Genomic DNA, 27,969 nt, shown 5'->3' on the forward strand with positions numbered 1-27,969 from the left:
CATTTTACCTTTCTTTCTTCATTTTTTCTTTCTTTCATTTAATGAAGACACTTTACCATTTATTTATTTATTTATTTATTTATTGCATTTAATGAAAATGTTTTTCTTTCTTTCTTTCTTTCTTTCTTTCTTTCTTTCTTTCTTTCTTTCTTTAATGAAGACATTTTATTTATTTATTTATTTATTTATTTGCATTTAATGAAAAAAAAATTCTTTCTTTCTTTAATGAAGACCTTTTACTCTTTATTTATTTATTTCATTCTTTAATGAAGACTTTTTTACCTTTCTTTCTTTCTTTCTTTCTTTCTTTCTTTCTTTCTTTCTTTCTTTCTTTAATGAATACATTTTTACCTTTCTTTCTTTCTTTCTCCCAATTTTTCTACTTTTCTTTAGTCACTCGCTCTGCTCTGTCTCGCCTCTCACTCCAGACTTGCATTTGTCACATCCTCCTCTCTCTATCGTTTGCAGTCTCCATCGACCTGATTCGGGAGGTGTGTGAGGGGAAGCAGTCAGAGATCTTCCAGCGGTATGCAGACGGCAGCTTCGACCCCAACTGCTGCTTCAGCATCTACTACGGTGAACATATGGAGTCGCTGGACCTGGTATCAGGTACAGGCGAGGAGGCGCGCACCTGGATTACTGGCCTTAAGTACCTTATGGCAGGCATCAGCGATGAAGACAGTCTGGCCAAACGCCAACGCACCCGTGACCAATATCCTTCTTTAAGGAAAGGTTTATCAGTGACACTGTTGGAATATCATGGGCTTGTTCTCAATAACAACAGCAACAACAAAAAAATAATAATAATAATTAATAATGTTATTGTTTTCTGACAATGTGCATTGGATTCTTTAATGGTTACTCTGAAGTGCCAGATGCTGAATAGATTTAGTTTCTTTGAGCTTTGCAAGTTTGGCCTTCATTATTGGTTGGCAGTGGAAAGCTGAAATATGTCACAGTCCTCACAAATACAGCCAAATGACTTAGAGAAACATATGCCAGCTAAATTACATTGAGTGTTAAATGAAGCCACACTATTTGCTCAATAGGCCATTTGCAGGAATTGGTCACATGTCAATTTTCCCCATAGCAACAAACCCATGGTGGGCAAGCTAACTTAACATTCCTTGGCAATCATAAGAGTTTGACTGGCGATGCGAAGCAATCCATTTCTATAATAGCTGTTTTTACCTTTCTGACTGTACAATCCAAACAGAACACAAACAGAAGGCATGCCATTCATTCATTCATTCATTCATTCATTTATGCATTCATTCATCTTTAGTAACTGCCTGGTCCAGGTTGCTATGTTTTAATTTAAGCTAGTAGTTTCAAGGTCAAGGCTTTTTTACTTTTATTTAAACCATATACAGTTGGTACGTGACACGGTGGTGTAGTGGTTAGCACTGTCGCCTCACAGCAAGAAGGTTCTGGGTTCGAACCCAGTGGCCGACGAGGGCCTTTCTGTGTGGAGTTTTCATGTTCTCCCTGTGTCTGCGTGGGTTTCCTCACACAGTCCAAAGATATGCAGGTTAGGTTAATTGGTGGCTCTAAATTGACCGTGAGTGTGAATAGTTGTTTGTGTCTCTATGTGTGTGTCAGCCCTGCGATGAGCTGGTGACTTGTCCAGGGTGTACCCCGCCTCTCGCCCATGGTCAGCTGGGATAGACTCCAGCTTGCCCCGCAACCCTGCACGGGATAAGCTGTTGCAGACAAAACAAACAACAGTTGGTACAGTACACAGTTAAAACGAAACAACATTTCTCCAGGACATTAAACATCACAGGACGACAAATCTACAAATAACAACATAAAGTGCGAGTGCAACGAGTGCAAACTTTGCAGACAATAAACTACACGCAACATAAAGTGCAGAGTTGAGTGTGCATATTGAGGTAGTATAAGAGAAGGGAATAAATAAATAAATGTAAACCTTGTGTGTATGAAAGGCTTTGTAAACATTTTTAAGTAATAGTGCATTATTGTCCACTGTGGAAAGACTGCAGTGTGAGTGGTGTGTTCAACAGTCCGTGTGTATCAGTCCAATCCCTCAGAGTTGAGGAGTCTGATGGCATGTGGAAAGAAACTGTTACAGAGTCTGACTGTGAAGGCCAAATGCTTCGCTACCTTTTTCCAGACAGCAGGAGGGTGAAGAGATTGTGTGAGGGGTGTGTGGGGTCGGCCACGATGCTGGTGGCTTTCCGGAATCAGCGTGTGGTTTAAATGCCTGTGATGGAGAGAAGATCTTCTCAGCTGTCCTCACTAACCACTGTAGAATCTTACAATCCGAGACGGTGCAATTACCAAACTGATGCAGCTGATCAGAATGCACTCAATAGTCCCTCTGTAGAATATTGTGAGGATTGGAGATGGGTTTTCCTCGGCCTACGTACGGTAGGAAGTAGAGATGCTGCTGGGCTTTCTTGGCTATGGAGCTGGTGTTGAGGGACCAGGTGAGGTTCTCTGCCAAATAAACACCAAGGAATTTGGCGCTCTAGACGTTCTCTACAAGTCAACTGTCGATGTACAGCAGAGAGTGGTCACTTCGTGTTTTTCTGAAGTCAACAACCATCTCTTTTGTTTTGTCCACGTTCAGAGACAGGTTGTTGACTCTGCACCAGTCCGATAGCCGTTTGTTTATATTTTGGGAAATAGACCTAACTAAGGGCGGCATGGTAGTGTAGTGGTTAGCACTGCCACCTCATACGATGGGGGCCTTTCTGTGTGGCGTTTCCATGGTCTGTCCCCGTGTCTGCGTGGGTTTCCTCCGGGTGCTCCGGTTTCCCCCACAGTCTAAAGACATGCAGGTTAGGTTAATTGGTGGCTCTAAATTGACTGTAGGTGTGAATGTGAGTGTGAATGGTTGTTTGTCTCTGTGTCAGCCCTGCAATGATCTGGTGACTTGTCCAGGGTGTACCCCACCTCTCACCCATAGTCAGCTGGGATAGGCTCCAGCTTGCCCGCGACCCTGCACAGGATAAGTAGTTACTTATCTTGTGTCTTATGTATGGATCCACAGACATAAATGTAACCAACACTGTCTGAAAATGTGCTATTTGTGTGTGTAATATATATAACACGTATGGATTTTCCCCCTGTATTGTCATATGCACTTCCTGACAATTATCCATAATTATCCATGCTTAATTTCAGAATTGCACTGCCTTTTTACCTACTTATTCGTTCCAAAGCATATTGTTTTTGTGAAGCACAGTCATGGTTTTAAGCTAGAACACATATAGTGTTTATATAGTGGACTAAATGTTATTTGTGATGTTCATCTCCTTAACTGCGTGTATCACGTGGTTGAAGCAGACTTTCACAGAAGCTGACAAGAACGGAGATGGCAGCCTGAGCATCAGCGAGGTTCTCCAGCTCCTGCATAAGCTCAATGTCAACTTACCCAGGCAGAAAGTGAAGCAGATGTTCAAGGTAAAGCACATGTGTGGAGTCATGGAGCTCACCAGTCACTGATAATAGATTTAGCACATTGCTTTGTCAGGGTATGTACTTCTTCCTTTCTCTTGGAAACCCATTTAGATTTTATTGTGTCCTATGATAAAATCTTGATAGAGTTTATGTCGTGCTGTTTTATGCACTTATCTAATTAGCCGATCCCCTGACAGCAGCACAATGTATCAAATCATGCAGATACAAATCATGAGCTTCAGTTAATGTTCACTTCTTCAAACATCAGAATGGGAAAAAATTGAAATATCAAAGTGTGGTATGGGTGTTGGTTTGAGCCAGATGGACTGGTTTGAGTATTTCAGAAATTGCTGATCTCCTGGGGTTTTCACACACAACAGTCTCTGGAGTTTACACAGAATGGTGCGAAAAACAAAAAAACATTAAGTGAGTGACAGTTCTGTGGGTGGAAACAAATGTCTTGTTGATAAGAGAGGTCAGAGGAAAATGGCCAGATTGATTTGAGCTGCCAGGAAGGATACAGTAACTCATAGCAACTCTTTACAACCGTGGTGAGCAGAAAAGCATCTCAGCATGCAACAGCAGAACACCACATTGGGTTCCACTCCTGCCAGCCAAGAACAGGAGTCTTAGCATTAAGAACAATTTCCTTTTAAAGTGACCAGTGAGTGTATATTACTGCTCAGCCATATCTGGAAGTTATGCTTCACCCTTATAGGTCAAGTGGTTGCTTGACTGGCAAAACCTTATATGTGCTTGTATTTCTGTCTCTCTGTAGTGTCTTGCTGCTCCTCAAAGGCATTTACCAGCCAGGCCAGATTTATGTGTGTGTGTGTGTGTGTGTGTGTGTACAGTCCAGTACGTGGTTGAGATCTCACCTCAGCTCTTTGTAGGTCGCTAAGTTTCACAGTTCTTCAGGACCCACCCCATCTGCTGTAAATGAACACAGATGGCCATCATTGTATGACAGAATAAAGCAAACAAATGTTTGTGTGTGCGTGTGTGTGAGATCAGAGTCTTTTAAATAAAGTTCTCTACCTTCATTGAAGTGCTGCCGCTATAGAAACCTGAACAGTTTATACTTCATTCTCTTGGAATAATGCAAAGTCTGGGTGTTTATGGCTACTGCCTCAAAGAGACGGAGCCGCTTTGCCATCGTGTTGTAAGAATGAGTGTAACATTCTTACATTCTTACAACATTCGTATTGGTGAGTGTATACAATTCGGTTCACTATTCGAAATAAATGGACTAGACGAAATAAATTGCTTTCAGACATGTTTTTGCTTATTACAGAGGGAAAGTGCGTTCCTATTTTAAAATATACTCCAGGTTGTCCCCCTTTCCTCGCTCCCTTTGGCCAGTGGTTCCATATGTGTTGTAGATATGACGCACTTCCGAGTTGTTACAAGAAGTTGTCGAAAAGAGTATTGAGACCACTGAGCTCTAGCACTGGGCCTTTTCCAGGAAATAAGAGTTTGGGTCATGGCGACAGCGTGTGTATGTCAGCTTCGGTTCGGAGGTTTCAGTTTTGAAAACTGTAAGAGGTAAGAGTAGAATAATATAAAGTACAGACACTTAGTATATTTTACTTCTGTGATTTTTAAATTGTTCATTTTTGGATTACACTTCATTTTTGTGGCTACTGCTTCATAGAGTAAATATATATGCTATATTTACTGTATGGACATGGGATCAGTAAACAATTTTATTTATTAGCAGTAGCCACATGGACCCATAGGGTACCTGTTTTTTAACCTTTACCTATTCATTTCCTGTACCACTTATCCATTGTGGGCGAGCTGGAGCCAATTCCAGCTCTTTACCTATACATTTTTTTTAACAAAAAGTGCTAAAAGGTAATTTGGGAAGCCATGACCTAATGGTTAGAGAAGCAGCTTTGGGACCAAAAGGTTGCTGGTTTGATTCCCTGGACCAGCAGGAATGGCTGAAGTGCCCTTGAGCAAGGCACCTAACCCCTAAAGGCCAATTTATGCTGACAATGCAGTCCTCGCAGATGGTGTCGCAGATGGCGCACCTCCCAAAAATTGTGACCACCGCAGACAGCGTCGCAGACAAGAGGGCTCTGATTGGTCCACTCTACATCCGCTGTACACGCACTTCCGCTTCCCTACTTTCCCGGTTTGGTTTGTTTTCACGACCGCCATTTTTAAAAACACGAGCGAAGATGGAGCAGCACGAAGAGCGGTTGATCGAGGAAGTGAGGAAGTACGTACATCTATACGACTCCAGTTCTAGTCATTATAAGTAACCGGAGGATAAACACTCCACTAACCACACCCACCAACTACTCCTAGCGATTTCGCGACTTCGCGCCCGCTTGCGTTGTGGCGATGAATAACATCGCGCACGCCTATTACTCCCCGCTCAACGATAAATTACAACTGTCTGCGAAAAGCTATCTGCGAAAGCCTTGTCGCAAGAGCATGCAGAGGCCTTAACTGCTCCCCAGGCTGCTCTGGGTATGTTGTACATCACTCTGGATAAGAGTGTCGTGGAAAAACATAATTAATTAACACGTTTTAAGCAAGCAGAAACTCAACTTTATCATACTTTTGCAAAAGTAGGCTTCCCAGTGAATCACAAAGCATTTCACCCAGAGAAGCGCTTTCTGTTATCACATACTGTCTTTTATACAGCTTAGCATGACTTGCATATCAGATGTTTCCCTTTTATCTCCTGTCGCAGTCAGAGCATTTTCTCTGCTATCTATATCTCTGCTAACAACAACAGGCTATCTTTGCACGTACACATGCTCATGATAACCTTGCAGAACAGAACAGTGTGACACAAAAACAACATTCTTCATCTTACGTAAACATAGAAACATAGCTTACTTTTCTAAAAATCACGACTCTAAAAATTCTCTGGAAATTACTCAATAATTTTCCTCTACAAGCGCGTCTGCTAAATAACATTAATGTAATGTAATGTAATGTAATATCATTGCTTTGTGATGATAGTGGATTATCTCACATCCCGACATGAAGGTTATAGTTAAGTTACACTAAATAAGGAAGCAAACATGCTTTCCATGATCTGTCTAACCGTCCAGCGAATATCTCAACCACACATTAATGACATTACATTAAGTGTTAAATGAACACTTTTTTGTGAGAGCAGGCTAAAAATTCAATAACCACTACTGTGAGAAATTTACAGGCTACCACTGAATCTCTTATACTGAATTATAACTGCACCTTTCAAAAAAAGTAGCGTTATTTCTTCAGAATGAGTGTGAATGATGAAGAAAAAAACCCAAGAAGAATTAGCGGGAATGTTTCCCTCCTGCTCTGGTGTTCAAAGTGTTGATGACCTGTTGTCATACTCTGATATTCAGCCGTTGATGATCCTGTTCTCATGGCCTTGCTCACGCCCTCTGCTGCTTGGGTTTTCATCTCAAGCTTTCTTCTGAAGCATGAAGTACAATAATAATAATAATTTACATTTATAATGTGCAGGCTGCATGAATATACAGTATGATCGCCTGCGCATCGCAAAGATTAACTATAAAACAACTATTAAACAATATCTACTGATTAAAAACTAAAAATATACAGTAATCTAAAAATGAGCTAAAACTATGATTAAAATATAATATGGAGGGGGGAAAAGATAAAAATAAGGCTTATTAAATCTTATTGATAAACGCTAACTTAAACAAATGCGTCTTCAGCGTATTCTTAAAATTGTCAAAAGTTCTACAGTTACAAATACTACTTGGTAACGCGTTCAATAGGGTGGTCCCGAAATGTATGGGAAAAAAATTTTTTTACCAAAACATTCCGACCACCCTACCAATTTTTTACATAGGCTAAAAGAAGGCAACAAGCAAAATTTCAGAAAAATTGGTTAATATTTAGAGGTGCCACACGAGGTTGCAAATCGGGTTAAAGGGATAGTTCGGGATTTTTGACATGAATCTGTATGGCATCCCCATCAATAGTATCGTGCAAACACACTGACTTACCCCTGACAGCATCCTGTGAGTCCAGTTCTTGTCCAGTTTTGGTCCAGACGAAAGTAGTCCGGCAAGTTTGTTGGGGTCACGAAAGTAAAACGTTTTTCGTCTCAAAACAGTATGTGTTCAAAAGAGTGATATATTTGCATCACAAAACCGTTGCCAAATAAAAAGTCAGACCTCGAAATCGCTTGGCACTATTTTCTCTCCCTTCTTATCACTGCGCGCTGCCTGCTTCATCCAGCTGTGGCTCCAGCTTCAAGGATAAGCTGGAGCCGCATAAGTAGGAGTCCCGGCGGGTGGTTTGTATTCGATTCGTTTATATCCCGACCTTGTCAGCTGTCAGATTTATGTTCATGGACCCGGTAAGCTGGTAAATAATATATATATTTTTTTCTTTATCAAATTCTAACAGAAAACGAGAGCGCCCAAAAGGGAAAACCGAGCCGAGCTGCCTCACGGCTGTAATGCAAATTGCTTTCCTCCTCAGTATACAAGTGCGCTTCCATGGCAGGGAAAAAGAAACTACCACTGCTGCCTATGTAGTGCCCTATTTATACAAATAGGAGTCATTCAGGATTCAGCCATGTTTTTGCTCCGTGTCATGGCTGAATCCTGAATGACTCCTATTTGTATAAATAGGCAGCCAGTGAAACTCGAAAAACACAGATGATATGATCAAAACGGGAAACACTGCAAATAAAGCACGCAGCTGTGTTCTGGACAGGCTGTAACTTAGACAACTGTGTTTGCGGCAAACCATATAATAAACTATTGCAGTAGTCAATTATACTAATGACTAGAGCATGCATGAACTTCTTAGTTGATTCGGTTGATAGAAACTTCCTAATGCATCTAATGTTGTGCAAATGATGCACTACAAATCTTACTGACATGTATCCCCATACTAAGTTGCTGATCAAACCAGCAGCCCAGATTCTTGGCCTCTTGAGCTGGAGCAATCTGATGATCACCAACAACAAGAGAGCCTGCGCTGACCTTAGACAGTTGTTGTCTTGTTCCTATAAGTAAATATTCAATTTGATCATCATTAAGCTTGAGCCGGTCAGTCAGCATCCATTGACGTATGTCCTCTATACAATGCTGCATTGCCGTAACTGCCTCATCTTGACTTGCTTGCGAATCAGGTTTAAATGAAAGATAAACCTGAGAGTCATCCACGTAACAGTGAACGCTAGGTGAATGTGCGTTTACAATCTCAAAAAGCTTGGATGCGTAAATGATAAACAATACAGGACCGAGGCAGGATCCCTGAGGAACACCATACTGCAGAGCAAAACTATCAAAGAGGGTCCCATTGACCAAGGCTCGTTGACTTCTGTTCCTTAAGTATGTTGCAAACCATTCCAAGACTTTGCCCGAGACGCCAAACCTTGACAATCCCACACTTTGGGGTTTTTGTCGTTATTATAATAAAATGAAAACTGTAACACCTTTGACCACAGCACCGTTGGTTTTTCCCTAACATAGCCACCTTTGCAGCAGGTTGTTGATTAGATGTTAATAAAGAATCAAAATATCAAACATGTTATAGCCTTGTTGTCCAGTTTAAAACCTTTTACAGTCAATGGAAACGTCCTGTTAGCAAAATTGAACTGCTCTGTGATCCAATGTGCTTAGAAATTATTTCACCACCTAATGGGGTAGACCTAATAATTAGACAGGGTGAGCAATATCGATAAAGGACCCCCATTTTAAGAACCCAATTTTAGACTGATATACAGTAACAATAGAAACAAGTCTACAGCAGGTCGTTAGCAGGTCATCTGTAAATTGTTGATGTTAAGGAAATATTGACTTCTAGTGAATCGAGTGAATATTTAGAGCAACCCAGTAATAGGCAGTTGAGATTCAACAGCGTACACTCATCCAGCATACAGTCTAGCAGCTCATTTTGAGCAGCTTTAGATCTATCCTTGTTGAACTATGTTTGATACAGCAGGTGTGTTCCTGCCGCCAGCGATGGACACACAGAAGAGCTAATATCATTAACCAGGTTTCCCAGGTTTCAGCAAAATTTCATCCCACAGGTTTCGTCCCACACAAACGACCTGAAACTAGCCCAAAAAAAAATCAAGCACTGGAAAGGGAGATGTGGTTTTCTTTTTTTCCCCCCCCAGCATTTATGTGAGAATCAAGATCATTGTGGTGTACATTTCTGATGTACAGACATTATCCACTCCATAAACCCTCTTTCCCTCTCCCAATCTGACAATAGAGGAGGTTCTGTACATCACAGGCACACTGTCTGCACTTATAGTTTGTCTTTGCAGAAATGTATTAGATTTAGTCCTGATTATTGCTGGGTTTCATGCGACGTCACATCCGCCTCATTAGTTATTCAAAACTTTAGCTGATGGTCTACCAAAGCTCAGTTGACAAAGCGTTTGTACGAAGAAGGTGCATTGCTTGCATGAAAAATGCCTTACGCTTGCGTTGTTTTAGGTTGTTCAAATCGATCAAACCGTGAAACTGATAAAAGTTTCTTCAGGGTTCCTCATGACCTAATAAAAAGGGTGAACGAATACAGGATTTCACAAAAATATGTCGAGAAAGGTGGCTTTTGAACCTCTCACTGAAATCAAAACGAGTCGAGTCGAAGCATGCTTGAGTTTGCAGTGATGACTTGGTGAAAGGTTTGTATATCCCTCTCAGCTATGGCCTTAGTGTTTTCTAATTACTTTTCTTGCTATGTGTCGTTATTTTACAGTACTTTTTTAGTCACGAAGCGCTAAAGTCCCCAGCTGTTTCTTTGTTTACTCCTCACTCCTCACAAAGTCCATATGCATGAAGGTCGTGACAAAATTCTTACCCAGCCATACAGTTACAATGCGCCGTGATCACTTTTCCATCTTGTTTAACTAAGATCCAGGTCTTTAAAGGGGTTTCTGATGATCTTTGTGAATGATTTACCTGAGAGATGAGAGCCAACACAAGTGAGAATCAAGCGCACTGTTGTTTGTTTACACTTCAACTTGCAGCGCTTCATTGTAAAGACGCGAATGAAAAACTTTAGAAAAAAAACATACTTACACAGGAAAAAACAATACAGGATTCATTCGGCAGCGACTTGATACCGAGGTCCTTTACCCAGCCACATACAAAAAAAGTTGTGAGCCTCCATATTCTTTCATGCTTTCATCTGTTTTGCGGTGTAGAAGGACGTCTGCAACACCAGATAGTTCAAGATGTCGGGGAACTCGACTGAAGGGTAGTTTTCGAGATCGTATGACAAATCCTTCTTTCCCAGACTGTAGGGGTCGATTCCATTGCACATAGCAATCTTCTGAATATATCTAAAGCGAGCAGTGGCTTCTAGATTACGAGCGTACTCTGATAAGTTATCGCTAGTTGTTTGCACTCCAGCAGCTGTTTTGGTTTGCTAGACCACCAACTGTTTTACTGGAAGTGAAATCGCTAAGAAAAGTCACGTGACTGAAACCCAAGAATTTGCTCAAAAAGGAGATCTTTGCAGTCACTGAGTATTTTTAAACTTTGATGTTAAAAAAAAAACAGCCAATCTTGGCCATCCCATGATTAACCATCTTGTCCACTGCTCCTCTGCTGGGGCAGTGTAATTCCTACTCCAGTGGGCCTCTATTCTTCATGTGCAACCACATAACAAAATAGTATTACGTGTGCATCGGCCACCATGTTGGATCATATACAAATCCAAAATGCCGTCTCGTGCAAGCAATAACTGTGATGCATCTCCAACTTTCTTGAAATATTATGATTCTCTGGAGTCCTCTGCCAAGTCAAGATTCAGAGAAAAAGTTGAAATTTATAGCTTTGACCCCGTATATGTTAAAGCTGTCCAATTATAGAGGATTGAGCCTCATTACCACTGATTGAATACCTTGATATTGTGAACTCTCATTTTACAAAAAAAAAGTGCATAAGTAAAACGAAATTACTGGGTTCCTGGAACAGCATCGCTAATATCTCACTTGGCAAAGTTGACCCACATTGTTCTCCATGTGTATCCAAACTCGCTAAGGTTTGCGCTGCTTCTAATCTGGCTTTTTCGACGCATCTTTCATTTATCCTGTTGCTTCTTGATACTGTGACATGAGTTTTCATCTTGATTTTATTGTGTCCTAATTTGAATGTTGGTGCCCAATCTGGATTTGTTTTATCGGGTAAGTTTGCCGGTGCTCCTGCAAGGTGAGACAGAGTGTTTGTGCTAAAGCTCAAAAGTTCAATTTAATCAGCAGGAAACAACTTTAATTAGCAATGAACTCTTATCAGATATAAAGTGGTCACCACACGCATAGGTGTAAAGGCCTCTGCATGCTCTTGCGACAAGGCTTTCGCAGATAGCTTTTCGCAGACAGTTGTAATTTATTGTTGAGCGGGGAGTAATAGGCGTGCGCGATGTTATTCACCGGCACAACGCAAGGGGGCGCGAAGTCGCTAGGAGTAGTTGGTGGGTGTGGTTAGTGGAGTGTTTATCCTCCGGTTACTTATAATGACTAGAACTTTTTTTTTTTACAATGACTAGAACTGGAGTCGTATAGATGTACGTACTTCCTCAATCAACCGCTCTTCGTGCTGCTCCATCTTCGCTCGTGTTTTTAAAAATGCCGGTCGTGAAAACAAACCAAACCGGGAAAGTAGGGAAGCAGAAGTGCGTGTACAGCGGATGTAGAGTGGACCAATCAGAGCCCTCTTGTCTGCGACGCTGTCTGCGAGGCTTCTGCGGTGCTCACAATTTTTGGGAGGTGCGCGCAGAGCGTCTGCGAAGGTGGGGGGGCTACGCAGACGCTATCTGCGACACCGTCTGCGAGGACTGGGTTGTCAGCATAAATTGGCCTTAATTAGCTTTTTCGTCAGTTTAGTCCTGACGATTTATGTTTTTGAACCACAGCGTATGCACGACGTTTTCTGGACAGTTCTTCATTTGTTTTGTCGCTGTTTTTATTATTTTGGGAATCCTGAAGAACCGTTTCTCTTTGTCACGAGTAGCATTATTATTGCAATTATATACCACACACAAAGGTGGGGGGCGGCACGGTAGTGTAGTGGTTAGCGCTGTTGCCTCACAGCAAGAAGATCCGGGTTTGAGCCCCGTGGCCGGTGAGGGCCTTTCTGTGCGGAGTTTGCATGTTCTCCCCATGTCCGCGTGGGTTTCCTCCGGGTGCTCCGGTTTCCCCCACAGTCCAAAGACATGCAGGTTAGGTTAACTGGTGACTCTAAATTGACCGTAGGTGTGAATGTGAGTGTGAATGGTTGTCTGTGTCTATGTGTCAGCCCTGTGATGACCTGGCGACTTGTCCAGGGTGTACCCCGCCTTTCGCCCGTAGTCAGCTGGGATAGGCTCCAGCTTGCCTGCGACCCTGTAGAACAGGATAAAGCGGCTAGAGATAATGAGATGAGATGAGACACAAAGGCGGTATTGTCTTTCTTCAAAGGCAATGAAATCAAAAGAAAATCACAAGGCATTGCAGCAGCTCACACTTGCAGCAGCTCATCCAACATGGCAGACTTCCGGTTTGGAAAATTAGCGTGGCGTCACATGCACATGAAGAATTAACCCTAGTTGTAGTTCCCATTTTTGATCACTGGGTGCAAGAATAACTCTGAAACTCAATGGGGGCATTGAGCAAGCTGCCCCTCGATTACGCACCATCTAGAAAGGCAAGCAGGTCAATAGAACACTGGATTATAGCTATCAGTTTTTTAAAACTGTATTCGTTCAAAAGAGGCAAAGTTGTTAATGAGGACTTTATGAAGACTAACATTTCTGAATGGCTCATATACAGTGTATATGTTGGGGTTCTGCATAACCTTCCTCAATGAACAATCTGCTTTTTTACAGATTGTAGTTTTAACATTTGAGGCAGACTCTGGACATCAAAGTTCATTGTATGTATTTGCTTCAGTGTATTACAGTGTGTTGTGCATTTTTTGTGTCTTATGTATTATTTCTCATAGGAAGCAGACACAGATGATAACCAGGGCACGTTGGGCTTTGACGAGTTCTGTTCCTTTTACAAGATGATGTCGACTCGACGAGACCTGTACCTGCTGATGCTCACCTACAGCAACCATAAAGACCATCTGGACACAGATGACCTGGCACGCTTCCTTGAAATTGAGCAAAAGGTGATGCCTTATGGGTTTTCAATTTTGGGAAATGTGCCCAACATTTGTCGGTAGAGTTGCTACATGTGGGCAGTAATGAAGCATAGAAAGATGTACGAGAAGGTGTTCATATTTCTCCAGTTTTCCCTCTAACGTGCATCTCTTTGGCTCTTTCCTAAACACAGACCTGTAAATTGATTAGGGGTGGGTTTCCCGAAAGCCTTTTAAGGCCAAGAGAGTCTTAAATTACCTTTTAAGGTCCATCATCAAGCTCACGTGGTTTTCCCGAATAACATCGGGAGAACATTACCCAGTTGGCATTGTGGATAACAGTTGAAATAATTGCGACTGCATGATCGGGGGGTAACAGTGAAATGAGTGAGCACAAGGAACACATTTACCTAATTATTTAGCTTATTATTTGCTCATTCTTTTGTATGAGTGTTTGTTTGTTTAATTAAAAACACACTTGGAATAAAAAAAATTGCCAAAAACATAAAATAGTTTAATTAATTACCATATTATATATGTAATGCTTCCAGATGATACTATATATTATCTTATTTTAAACAAAACAAATGCCATGTGACCTTATCGACCAGATATAGCAACTACTAATGCCTTCAGCAACGACATTACGATTGCTTTTTGCAACTACTAATGCCTATATCGGGGACGCGCATTGCAAAGACGCTCTTTGTCCTGTTGCTCTTCAGACTCCTTCTTACGAGTGAGTTCGGGAAAACCATGTACAGAGACAATGTTGGTTGCTTAAGAGAGTCTCTCAACTTGCTCTTTAGCTCTAAAGGGCAACGTTATCAGGAAACCTACCCCAGCTCAGTGATGAATATGCAGCCTGACTCTTGCCTGCTAATGGCTCCAAAGGCATTTTGTTTTTTTAAATTGGGACTTCTCTGGAAGCCTCATTTCTTCGTGCTCTGCTGCTTTGCTTCCTTTTTCTCTTTCCCACACAAACAAACACCCCAAAGATCATCTATTGCCAAAGGTCATCTATTTGTTACAGCAGTCTCTTCCAACATATTACTATTATTCAGACTTTTTGCATCAGCCTAATTTACACCGGTGACATGCCCAATGTTTATTAGTATCATTACTATTTCTTGAATTCTTGAAGGTGTAGATTGTAGAAACGTTTTCTCCACACATCACCTTAAAGCATATAGAAAAGTGCTTTTGGTTTTTCCTCCCCCAAAACTTGGCACATAAAGCCATTCTCTTTGTCCATTGGATTTACTACTCTGTTTGTATGGCTATTGATGAAACAGGATTTCTTCACATCAAACCGAAGCGTGCTTTCACACATGTAGAGTTTCAGTTTTAATCAAACCCTAGCGCTTCCCACCCTGTAGTTTGTTCAAGCAGATGAGACAACACCAACCACACAAATATGACCAGTCTGAGGGTGAGGTCGTCTCAATCTATTGGTTGCAAGTTCCAAGGAGAGTTTGTTTGCAGTGAGAACAAAATTCGACCCTGAATCAACCCAACTGCACAAAATGAGCCAGTATTATTGTGTGAATCTTGAGTTACAGCATTTTGTCTCTTGCAGCATTAACCAAGAGACACAAAACGAGCCAGAGGACGGAGACGTAGCAATGAAGAAATGTGATATATTTTGGATATTTGGACCAAAATGAGAACAAAAAACAAAAAAGAACAATTAATGATGAACAAAAAGAGAAAATAAAAACTGGATGCAAAGCGTGATGATGAAATGATCCAGCTTTTCTGATTGTTGTTTCTTTTCTTTTTTCTTTTCTTTTTTCGGGGGGGTTCTTTAATTATGTGCCTTGTGAAACCAAACCCAACCATAGGAAATGCTAGACTCGTCAAACAGACTAATAAGTGTGAAGGCAGACAGAGGATGTGCTCATGTATAAATTCAGGTTGCCAGATTGGATCGACTGTTTCCAATCAAGTCACAACTTAAAACCTTCCAAGGTGACTACAAAGAATCTCAAATTATTCTATCAGCGTAGGACCAAAAGGATTTATAATATTTCCATTTGGGATACCCAATCTGGCAACATGGCTAGAAATATGCACTTTTAAAGCTAGACGGCCTTTCGATTTCATAAAATTGGTGAAATTTAGTTCCCTCTGAAATTTGGTTATTGTGATATATGTTTATTTCTGTTATATCTCACAAAATATCAGGCCATTCTGTAGCTGGGAAGTTATTTAATTTGAGGCGATTCCCTAGCAAATAATGTGCATGAAATCTCTCGCTTCGCGCAGTCAAGCAGACAGAGGAAGTCCGTCTGCTCGTGTGCAGGTTTACCTAGTTTGACCGTGCACTGACAGTTCCATCATTCTGTCGCTAAACGAACAGCTGATCACACCGAGGTGCTCGCTGACCACCGATATTTATTAGTTTGGTTCTGCGTTTCCTTTCCTTCGCAACATAACGTCTTTTCTTTTCACTTTCTGTTACTGTATTCGGTCTTTATCATTTCATTCACACACGTCCTCCATTTTTCTCTCCTGTTTCAAATTTGTATCCCACAATGCCTTGCGCGAACAGGGAAAGCCCACCACGTCATGCATGGCGTAGTATCTTGAATTGGGTCATGGTGAGGCAGGAAAAAATAGCAGAGAATTTAGAGGCACGTGGCCCGAAATTAATTAATTGTTCTATTTAAAAAAAACTAATAAAATTGGATGTCTGTGATTTGAATTCAGTAGCTTTCAGTCCACTAAACAAAAATAACTGGGTGTTGGGGAAAATGCTTTTTATGACCTAAATTTGAAAAATCTGAAAGGCAGTCTACCTTTAATCAGTAATGCAGTGAAGTGTTTAATGGTCCAGCACAGCAGGTTTAATGGCACAACAGGTACAGCTTTTAGAAAAGGAAATGCGAATTAATTACCTACTGGCTTTTAGGAAAGCTTGATAAACAAAACAGTTTGAGATGAAAGTCTCCAACTGAAGTTCAAATATTTGCAAATGAATCAGGATTGTTTCTCGCATCAGCGAAAATCTAATATCATGAAAATATTTATTAGTAAAAACAACATTCTACTTGGAATTAAATGTTATGTAAAACACATATAAGTCCCTGTGCATGAAAAAACTGGAATTAAAATATATAGTGGCGCTTGAAAGTTTGTGAACCCTTTAGAATTTTCTATATTTCTGCATAAATATGACCTAAAACATCATCAGATTTTCACACAAGTCCTAAAAGTAGATAAAGAGAATCCAGTAAAACAAATGAGACAAAAAATATTAGACTTGGTCATTTATTTATTGAGGAAAATGATCCAATATTACATATCTGTGAGTGGCAAAAGTATGTGAACCTCTAGGATTAGCAGTTCATTTGAAGGTGAAATTAGTCAGGTGTTTTCAATCAATGGGATGACAATCAGGTGTGAGTGGGCACCCTGTTTTATTTAAAGAACAAGGATCTATCAAAGTCTGATCTTCACAACACATGTTTGTGGAAGTGTATCATGGCACGAACAAAGGAGATTTCTGAGGATCTCAGAAAAAGCGTTGTTGATGCTCATCAGGCTGGAAAAGGTTACAAAACCGTCTCTAAAGAGTTTGGACTCCACCAATCCACAGTCAGACAGACTGTGTACAAATGGAGGAAATTCAAGACCATTATTACCCTCCCCAGGAGTGGTCGACCAACAAAGATCACTCCAAGAGCAAGGCGTGTAATAGTCGGCGAGGTCACAAAGGAACCCAGGGTAACTTCTAAGCAACTGAAGGCCTCTCTCACATTGGCTAATGTTAATGTTCATGAGATCACCATCAGGAGAACACTGAACAACAATGGTGTGCATGGCAGGGTTGCAAGGAGAAAGCCACTGCTCTCCAAAAAGAACATTGCTGCTTGTCTGCAGTTTGCTAAAGATCACGTGGACAAGCCAGAAGGCTATTGGAAAAATGTTTTGTGGACGGATGAGATCAAAATAGAACTTTTTGGTTTAAATGAGAAGCATCATGTTTGGAGAAAGGAAAATGCTGCATTCCAGCATAAGAACCTTATCCCATCTGTGAAGCATGGTGGTGGTAGTATCATGGTTTGGGCCTGTTTTGCTGCATCTGGGCCAGGACGGCTTGCCATCATTGATGGAAAAATTAATTCTGAATTATACCAGCAAATTCTAAAGGAAAATGTCAGGACATCTGTCCATGAACTGAATCTCAAGAGAAGGTGGGTCATGCAGCAAGACAACAACCCTAAGCACACAAGTCGTTCTACCAAAGAATGGTTACAGAAGAATAAAGTTAATGTTTTGGAATGGCCAAGTCAAAGTCCTGACCTTAATCCAATCCAAATGTTGTGGAAGGACCTGAAGCGAGCAATTCATGTGAGGAAACCCACCAACATCCCAGAGTTGAAGCTGTTCTGTATGGAGGAATGGGCTAAAATTCCTCCAAGCCAGTGTGCAGGACTGATCAACAGTTACCGGAAATGTTTATTTGCAGTTATTGCTGCACAAGGGGGTCACACCAGACACTGAAAGCAAAGGTTCACATACTTTTGCCACTCACCGATATGTAATATTGGATCATTTTCCTCAATAAATAAATGACCAAGTATAATATTTTTGTCTCATTTGTTTAACTGGGTTCTCTTTATCTACTTTTAGGACTTGTGTGAAAATCTGATGATGTTTTAGGTCATATTTATGCAGAAATATAGAAAATTCTAAAGGGTTTGCAAACTTTCAAGTACCACTGTAATGCTCCAGCATCATAGAAGGAATATATAGTTGTTTTTCCAGAACCATTCTACTGTACCTGTATGTGGGATTTCAGCAAGCCTTACCAGGCTCCCACACAAGTCGCAGCTCAGTGTTAGCCTCCATTACAGCTCAGTATTAACATTTTTATGGTCAGTATGTCTCCTTTTCTAAAATAAAAGAAGAACTAAATTAGCCAAATTCTGCTTACAGGCACAAGGTAGCAAATATTGGGAATTATGCATAACATGTAACGCTAAACTTGTACTAATCCCTGCTGTGCTGGATGTGGCCTGATGCTGAAGGGATGGGATGGAAATCTGATTGACTAATAAAACCAATTTAAGGCCCAGCTGTTGGCTTAACCAGTCTGATTTCAGAACGATCCATTTGCATGTGATAATGTTTCTCAGTGGGATTTGGTGCATTTGGCTGTTTTGTTTTTCATACTTTCTTCAGATGAAGCATAAACTAATGGCTGTATCGAGTGATAGGTGAAATAGATGAGAACTTTAGAGATGGGTTTTTTTTTCATTTTTTTTATATTTCTTCTATATTTGTATTTATTTCAGATGACAAGAGTCACAACAGAGCATTGCCTTGAAATCATTGCTAAGTTTGAACCTTGTCCTGAAAACCAGAAGCAGGGGGTTCTGGGTATTGACGGTAAGATGAGATCTGTTTCCTCTACAGAAAATATTTTAATAACATACATGATCACAAAGGTGGTTAATGAAGAAAATGAGTTATGAGCTTTTAAAGACATGCAAATTTAATTTAGGTCTTTAAATTAGGTTGTAGTAAGCTGAACTGCCTTGTCAAGTCCAAATCTAAATGAAAATCTTTATTTGGCAAATCCCCCAGTTTGCAATGAGTGGTTTGCTGATGATTAAGTGTTGATTTTCTAGGTGTGACTTAATTGAAAATTTCATCAACTGGTTCCTCTTGGACCTAACATACCTGCCCTCCATATTTTAGTGTTTTCTGGCTCCGCAAATACTTGACTTAATCAAATACAGTAGATAATGTACAGGCCCTGTCTAAATCTGAAATGTTAAAACAATGTTAAAAGTGCATGCAGCGATGCTATAGAACCTGGACTTGTTTTAGTTTCACTTGTGTGTCATTTTGTGTGCAATAGAGACGTACAGTGCTCAGCGTAAATGAGTCCACCCCCTTTGAAAAGTAACATTTTAAACAATATCTCAATGAACACAAACAATTTCCAAAATGTTGGCAAGACAAAGTTTAATATAACATCTGTTTAACTTATAACATGAAAGTAAGGTTAATAATATAACTTTGAGTACACATTTTTCAGTTTTACTCAAATTAGGGTGGTGCAAAAATGAGTACACCTCACAACAAAAACTACTACATCTAGTACTTTGTATGGCCTCCATGATTTTTAATGACAGCACCAAGTCTTCTAGGCATGGAATGAACAAGTTGGCGACATTTTGCAACATCAACCTTTTTCCATTCTTCAACAACGACCTCTTTTAGTGACTGGATACTGGATGGAGAGTGATGCTCAACTTGTCTCTTCAGAATTCCCCAAAGAAAATAATTTATTTGCACCACAAAGGTGAAGGCTACAAGAAGATCAGCAAAGCTTTACTTATCAGTCAGAATACTGTAGCAAAAGTGGTACAAAAATTTAAGAAAGATGGAACTGCAACCATCTCACAGAGACGTCCAGGTCATCCACGGAAGTTAACACCTCGATAGGAGTGTCTTCTGATGAGAAGGGTTGAAGAAAATCTGCATGCAAGTTCACTGCAGTTATCTGAAGAAGTAGAAAGCCAAACTGGGGTGACTATTTCCCATGACACAACATGGCGTGCACTGCAGAGGAATGGCATGCATGGATGCCGTCCACGAAAGAAGCCTCTCCTAAAGCCCAGGCACAAAAAAGCCCACCTAGAGTGTGCCAGGGCCCATGCTGACAAAGATGAAGACTACTGGGACTCTATCCTCTGGAGTGATGAGACCAAGATAAATGTTTTTGGAACTGATGGCTTCAAAACTGTATGGCATCGCAAAGGTGAGGAATATAAAGAAAAATGCATGTTGCCTACAGTGAAACATGGTGGTGGCAGTGTCCTTATGTGAGGCTGCATGAGTGCTTCTGGTGTCGGGGAGCTGCATTTCATTGATGGCATCATGAATTCACAGATGTATTGCTCTATACTGAAAGAGAAGATGCTACCATCACTCTGTGCCCTTGGTCATCGTGCACTTTTCCAACATGACTAAACACACATCTAAGGCTACTGTTGGATTTCTGAAGAAGAACAGGGTGAAAGTGATTCAGTGGCCAAGTATGTCTCCTGATCTGAACCCAATCGAACACCTATGGGGAATTCTGAAGAGACAAGTTGAGCATCACTCTCCATCCAGCATCCAGTCACTAAAAGAGGTCATTGCTGAAGAATGGAAAAAGACTGATGTTGCAAAATGTTACCAACTTGTTCATTCCATGCCTAGAAGACTTGGTGCTGTCATTAAAAATAATGGAGGCCATACAAAGTACTAGATGTAGTAGTTTTTGTTGTGGGGTGTACTCATTTTTGCACCACCCTAATTTGAGTAAAACTGAAAAATGTGTAATCTAAGTTTATATCATTAACCTTACTTTCCCGTTATAAGTTAAACAGATGTTATATTAAACTTTGTCTTTTCAACATTTTGGAAATTGTTTGTGTTCATTGAGATATTGTTTAAAATGTTACTTTTCAAAGGGGGTGCACTCTAAATATGGAAACCTTATTCAGATTGAACAGACACACTATGGAACACAATTTTTGTTCCTGGGTAGTAAGTATTATTTTCAAATTGCTTATGTCTCAACATATAGGAAATGGTTATTAATCCCCTCAAAGCTTGCTTTTGTGACCAGGAAATTGCTATTTTGAAATTTGCCTATTTTCATTGAAAAAACTGGCAAAAGCACATCTTTTTGTTCACAGAAAGTCAGAAAAAAACATATGAATCAAAATTTACATGGATCTATACTACAAAGTGATACAAAATTGACCACAAACGGTTTAGAATTGAGTAGTTTTTCAAGATTTACAATTATATTGTAAATCACATTCACCATGCAGCCTCCAAATATAGTTTCTCATCATGTTCTTGCTTTATTGTCCTTGTCCTATATTTCATTTCATTTTTTTATTTGGAATCAACATTAGCGCTTGTTATAAACAAGGTTATTCTTCCTGGTGTCCAATCTTCTCGCATCACAACATCAAACAAATCATACATATACATACAATACACATACACAGTACATTACAACATACAATACACTACAAACCAAACACACAATAGTTCACATATTTGAATCAAGTACAATAAAATTCATGAATCTGTTCATTTCTAATATACATTACCACGGGTTTCTCTCCATTTTCCATATTACCTTTTCTCCAATTCAAATAATAAAAAAAACATAAACAACAACACCAAAAGAAAGAAGTAAGTCTGAGAGTGACCCAAGGATGCAGACACCCAGCCCCCAACACGTGCCCACCTACACCCCCCAACAGCGGAGGGTCCCTTATAGCACCAGTGAACATGCGCCAGACACCAGCACCCCGAGACACCCCCCACTCCCACTCCTCACTTCCAAAAACATAAATCATAATACAAACTCAATAAAACTATAAACAATACAATCTATTTTTATCATACTCAGTAATATTTTAAACTTCCCACAACAAAATCATAATTCATGAGATCCTACAAGGTATTGTTTTATCAGCATCTTAAATCTTTCCCTAGTATTCTCATGCACAATATACACTGGCAATGAGTTCCATCGCTCTATATATGACCATCTTCTGAATACTACATGTATTGGCTCTGGGCCATATAAACCTTCCATCAGTTGCATATCGCGTTTTGATATTCATGTTGAACAAAATTAGGCAGTAACCTTTTAAACTAGTTGTGGCAGCGGGGGCGTGGTCAAGCGCCGGTCTGTGACAGGAGGGCGGAGTCAGGGAAGGTAAGTGGCAGAATCACGTCACCTGAGAGCAATTAACCTGTTTGTGTGTCTTCCCAGTGACTGCGCCCTATATCAGGAGGGAGAGCGAGAGCAGAGGGGCGCAACCCTGAACCAGACGCCAGTTGTGTGTGTGTCTCTGTAAAAAGTATTGCTAGACTGAAAAGTGTGGCAATAAAGCCAGTTGATAAAACCTGATCTCTGTCCTGCCGTCCTCTGTGCTCCACCCACACGTAGGGTCGTTACAGTGGTGCCGAAACCCGGGACAGTGGAGCACCAAACCCGCAGCCCCATGGAATCCTCCCCGTTCGCCGATCTGATCCACGCCCTCGCCACGGCTCAGCAAAGCCAGCACCAGACACTCGTCACGCTCCGAAAGGAGCAGGAGCAGCGCTTCAAAGCCCTGGTGCTGGCCCAGCAGGAAGATCGCGAGGCGTTCCGGCATCTCCTCGCGTCGGCGGGGTCCACCAGCGCTCCGGCCGCGGGCCCGTCTCCCCTCATTGTCACCAAGATGGGCCCGCAGGACGACCCCGAGGCTTTCATCACGTTGTTTGAACAGGTCGCCGAAGCCTCGGGGTGGCCGATGGAGCAGCGCGCGGCGCGCCTCCTCCCCCTGCTCACGGGAGAGGCACAGCTGGCCGCGCTACAGCTCCCCGCCGACCGCCGGCTGGCCTACGCGGACCTTCGCCGGGCCGTCCTCCAGCGCGTGGGGCGCACACCGGAGCAACAGCGCCAGCGCTTCCGCGCGCTGCGACTGGAGGAAGTCGGCCGGCCGTTCGCGTTCGGCCAGCAGCTCCGGGACGCCTGCTGGCGGTGGCTGAGGGCCAACGATCGCGACGCCGAGGGAATCGTCGACCAGGTGGTACTGGAACAGTTCATCGCCCGCTTACCAGCCGGAACCGCGGAGTGGGTCCAGTGCCACCGCCCGGCGTCGCTGGATCAGGCAGTCGAGCTGGCGGAGGATCATCTGGCGGCTGTACCGGCGGCAGGACAGCAGATGGCATCTCTTCTCTCCTCTTCTCTCTCTCTCTCCCCCTCCTCCTGTGTCCTGTCCTCGCCCCATTCCCCCTCCGCGGAGGCGGGGGCCGGCACCCCCCCAGCCGGCCCGCCGCACCCGCGGTGCCCTCCCGTTTCTCCCTTCTGTGTCTGTCTCTCCCCCACCTCAGGTGAGTGAGCCCCAGATCACCGGTGCAGAGGGAAAGCCCGGGCCGGTTTGCTGGCGCTGCGGGGAGCCGGGCCACCTTCAACAGCAGTGCACGGCAACGGAAGTGGGCGCGGTGGTTCGGATCCCCGACGCGCCAGAGGCCGCCCTCGATCGGGCCGGAGCGTATCGCATACCGGTGAGTATCCAAGGGGCTACATATCAGGCGTTGGTGGATTCTGGTTGTAATCAGACCTCAATTCGCCAAAGCCTGGTTCAAAACGAGGCATTGGGGGGAGCACAAGGGGTGAAGGTGTTGTGTGCACGGGGATGTTCACAGCTACCCTTTGGTGTCGGTCCACATTATTTTCAGAGGGGAAAAATTCATAGTAAAGGCGGCGGTTAATCCTCGCCTTACCCACTCTCTAATTTTGGGGACTGATTGGCCGGGATTTCGGGGTTTAATGACACGCCTAGTCGAGAGTGGGTCCTGCCATTTGACAGGGGGAGGTCCCGGTGTCGCTTTGGCGGGAGCAGCTGTCACAGAGCCGTCTACGTCATCTCCGCGTCAGAGTGAGGAGCCGCCGGCTCCTCCTCTCTCTCTTGGGGAATCCCTCGCGGATTTCCCATTAGAGCAGTCGCGAGACGAGACTCTGCGGCATGCGTTTGACCAAGTGAGAGTAATTGATGGTCAAACGCTCCCGCCGAACGCCACCCCGTCCTTCCCCTACTTCGCGATTATGAAGGATAGATTATACCGAGTGACGCAGGACACTCAAACTAAAGAGCGAGTCACGCAGCTTTTAATTCCGAAGAGCCGCCGGGAATTGGTATTCCAGGCGGCTCACTTTAATCCCATGGCCGGACACTTGGGGCAGGATAAAACACTAGCCCGAATAATGGCCCGTTTCTATTGGCCGGGGATTCGCGGCGATGTCCGTAGGTGGTGTACGGCATGCCGCGAATGCCAGTTAGTAAACCCAGCGGCCATTCCAAAAGCGCCTTTGCGCCCTCTACCGTTAATCAAGACCCCGTTTGAGAGAATTGGGATGGATCTCGTCGGGCCATTAGATCGGTCAGCACGAGGGTACCGCTTTATATTAGTTCTGGTGGACTATGCAACGCGATACCCGGAAGCAGTGCCTCTGCGCAATATCTCAGCACGCAGTATTGCCGAGGCACTCTTCCGCGTCATCTCCCGAGTTGGAATCCCGAAAGAGATTCTGACTGATCAAGGCACTACGTTTATGTCACGAACACTGCGCGAACTGTATGGGTTATTGGGGATTAAGCCGATCCGCACCAGCGTGTATCACCCACAAACGGACGGTTTAGTGGAACGATTCAACCGCACCCTCAAAAATATTATTAAAAAATTCGTAAGTGAGGACGGACGTAACTGGGATAAGTGGCTCGAACCCTTGCTCTTCTCAGTGCGAGAGGTCCCCCAAGCCTCCACGGGGTTCTCCCCGTTTGAATTATTATATGGGCGTAAGCCGCGCGGCATCCTGGACGTGCTGCGGGAAAATTGGGAGGAGGGACCTTCACAAAGTAAGAACGAAATTCAGTACGTTATGGACCTGCGCGCAAAACTCCACACTCGCGCACCTAACTCAGGAGAATTTGCGGCAGGCCCAGGAACGGCAAGCCCGCCTGTACAACAAGGGTACGCGCCTTAGAGAGTTCACTCCGGGAGATAAGGTACTCGTACTGTTGCCCACGTCGAGCTCCAAATTGATCGCCAAGTGGCAAGGACCCTTTGAGGTCACACGGCGAGTCGGGGACGTCGACTATGAGGTGAGGCGAACGGACAGGGGTGGGGCGCTACAGATTTACCACCTCAACCTGCTTAAACTCTGGAACGAGGAGGTCCCCGTGGCGTTGGTGTCGGTAGTTCCAGAGAAGGCGGAGCTGGGGCCGGAGGTTCAAAAAGGGACATTGGCATCGCGTACCTCTCCGGTCCCCTGTGGAGACCACCTCTCCCCGACCCAACTCACGGAGGTCGCCCAGTTGCAGACCGAGTTTTCGGATGTGTTCTCGCCCCTGCCCGGTCGCACTAACCTCATAGAGCACCACATAGAGACGCCCCCGGGGGTGGTAGTGCGTAGCCGCCCTTACAGGCTACCCGAACACAAAAAAAAGGTGGTTCGGGAAGAACTTCAGACCATGCTCGAAATGGGCATCGTCGAGGAGTCCTACAGTGACTGGAGCAGCCCGGTGGTCTTGGTACCCAAGGCCGACGGGTCGGTCCGGTTCTGTGTGGACTATAGGAAAGTCAACGCGGTGTCTAAATTCGACGCGTACCCAATGCCTCGTATTGATGAGTTGCTCGATCGACTCGGCACTGCTCGCTTTTATTCGACACTGGATTTGACGAAGGGATATTGGCAGATCCCCTTGACTCCACTATCCCGAGAAAAAACGGCCTTTTCCACACCGTTTGGTTTACACCAATTCGTCACCCTTCCGTTTGGGCTGTTTGGGGCGCCCGCGACGTTTCAGCGGCTGATGGACAGAGTCCTCCGCCCTCACGCCACGTATGCAGCAGCATATTTAGATGACATAATCATCTATAGTAATGACTGGCAGCGGCACCTCGAACATCTGAGGGCTGTCCTTAGGTCACTGAGGCGAGCGGGGCTCACAGCCAACCCAAAGAAGTGGGCGATTGGGCGGGTGGAAGTACGGTATCTGGGCTTCCACTTGGGCAACGGGCAGGTGCGTCCCCAAATTAATAAGACGGCAGCAATTGCGGCCTGCCCGAGGCCCAAGACCAAAAAGGGGGTGAGACAGTTCCTGGGGCTGGCTGGCTATTATCGCAGGTTTATACCTAATTATTCGGACGTCACCAGCCCGCTGACTGATCTCACTAAAAAGGGGGCACCAGATCCGGTCCAGTGGACGGAGCAGTGCCAGCGGGCTTTCTCAGAGGTAAAGGCTGCACTGTGTGGGGGGCCACTTCTACACTCCCCTGACTTTTCTCTCCCTTTTATGTTGCAGACCGATGCGTCGGACAGAGGGCTGGGGGCGGTTTTGTCCCAGGAGGTGGAGGGGGAGGACCGCCCTGTCCTGTATATCAGCAGGAAGCTGTCGGTGCGTGAGGGGCGCTACAGCACCATAGAGAAAGAGTGTCTGGCCATCAAGTGGGCGGTTCTCGCCCTCCGGTACTACCTGCTGGGGCGCCCTTTCACCCTCTGTTCGGACCACGCGCCCCTCCAGTGGCTCCACCGCATGAAGGATGCCAACGCGCGGATCACCCGTTGGTATCTGGCGCTCCAACCCTTTAATTTCAAGGTGGTCCACAGGCCGGGGGCGCAGATGGTCGTGGCGGACTTCCTCTCCCGTCAAGGGGGGGGGGGAGTCGGCTGCAGGCCGGACGGCCGCCCGGCCTGAGTCGGGCGGTGGGGGTATGTGGCAGCGGGGGCGTGGTCAAGCGCCGGTCTGTGACAGGAGGGCGGAGTCAGGGAAGGTAAGTGGCAGAATCACGTCACCTGAGAGCAATTAACCTGTTTGTGTGTCTTCCCAGTGACTGCGCCCTATATCAGGAGGGAGAGCGAGAGCAGAGGGGCGCAACCCTGAACCAGACGCCAGTTGTGTGTGTGTCTCTGTAAAAAGTATTGCTAGACTGAAAAGTGTGGCAATAAAGCCAGTTGATAAAACCTGATCTCTGTCCTGCCGTCCTCTGTGCTCCACCCACACGTAGGGTCGTTACACTAGTATCTCACTGGGCTGCGACAGCCTGCGACTAGTTGGAGACACAACAATTGCGATAAAATATGCAAATTAGTGACAATTTTCACTTGGAATCACACTGAATTGATATTCGCATATTTTACCGCAATCGTTGTGTCTCCAACTAGTCGCAGGCTGTCGCAGCCCGGCTTTCCCTCGGCAGGCAGGGAAGTAGAGAAAGCCTCACGGAAACTGACTTGAGAAGGGTTCGCGATGGCTTTGCCACACCAGCGACACATTTGCGGCTATTTTGAGAGAACTTTTGTCGCACGAATTTTTTGAACATGTTCAAAATTTCAGTGACGAAGGAGCGACACTTTGCGACTCATGCGAGGAAACTGAGAAGCCCTGCGAATGTTTCAAGACACTTTTGAAACTCTCTCGCGAATGACGTTCGCAATTTGTCGCAAGCTGTCGCAGCCCAGTGAGATACTACCCTTATACAATATTCTTGGGGACTGTGTTAACATAATCTCAAAAGTTCCTCAAAAAGGTTAACAGAACATAAGACCTCTGTCTTACAGTTAACTTTCTCAATCGATTATGCATGTCCTTCACGTTGGTTCTATAAGAACAATGTAATGCACAACGTGCTGCTTTAGTTTGAACAACTTGCAGTTTTCTCATGTCTTTCATAGAAGCAGTAGACCATATTACAAAACAATAATCTAACTGAGATATCACTAAAGCATTTAGAACCTGTTTGATAACTTCCGGTGGCATACCTTTTGAAATTCTTTTTACAAATGACACTCCCCTTCCCATTTTTCTTACAATTTTATCAATATGGTTAGACCATGATAAAGTATGATTAATAGTAATGCCCAGAAGTTTAGTCTCTTGTA

The 27,969-nt window shown here is 43.6% G+C and overlaps 1 protein-coding gene across 4 annotated transcripts in view; it reads left to right on the forward strand.

The window, feature by feature from the left end:
- The window catches only part of plch2a (phospholipase C, eta 2a), a 336,349-nt gene that overhangs the window by 254,100 nt on the left and 54,280 nt on the right, over nt 1-27,969 (forward strand). For all 4 annotated transcript variants that reach the window (XM_060931507.1, XM_060931509.1, XM_060931506.1 and 1 more), the window contains exons 4-7: nt 469-712; nt 3,303-3,432; nt 13,368-13,538; nt 18,812-18,905. In XM_060931507.1, coding sequence (XP_060787490.1) covers nt 469-712; nt 3,303-3,432; nt 13,368-13,538; nt 18,812-18,905 — 639 coding nt within the window. The remainder of the gene's footprint in view (nt 1-468; nt 713-3,302; nt 3,433-13,367; nt 13,539-18,811; nt 18,906-27,969) is intronic.

Source organism: Neoarius graeffei, chromosome 10 (genome assembly GCF_027579695.1).
Source record: "Neoarius graeffei isolate fNeoGra1 chromosome 10, fNeoGra1.pri, whole genome shotgun sequence".
In the NCBI taxonomy this organism is placed as follows: Eukaryota; Metazoa; Chordata; class Actinopteri; order Siluriformes; family Ariidae; genus Neoarius; species Neoarius graeffei.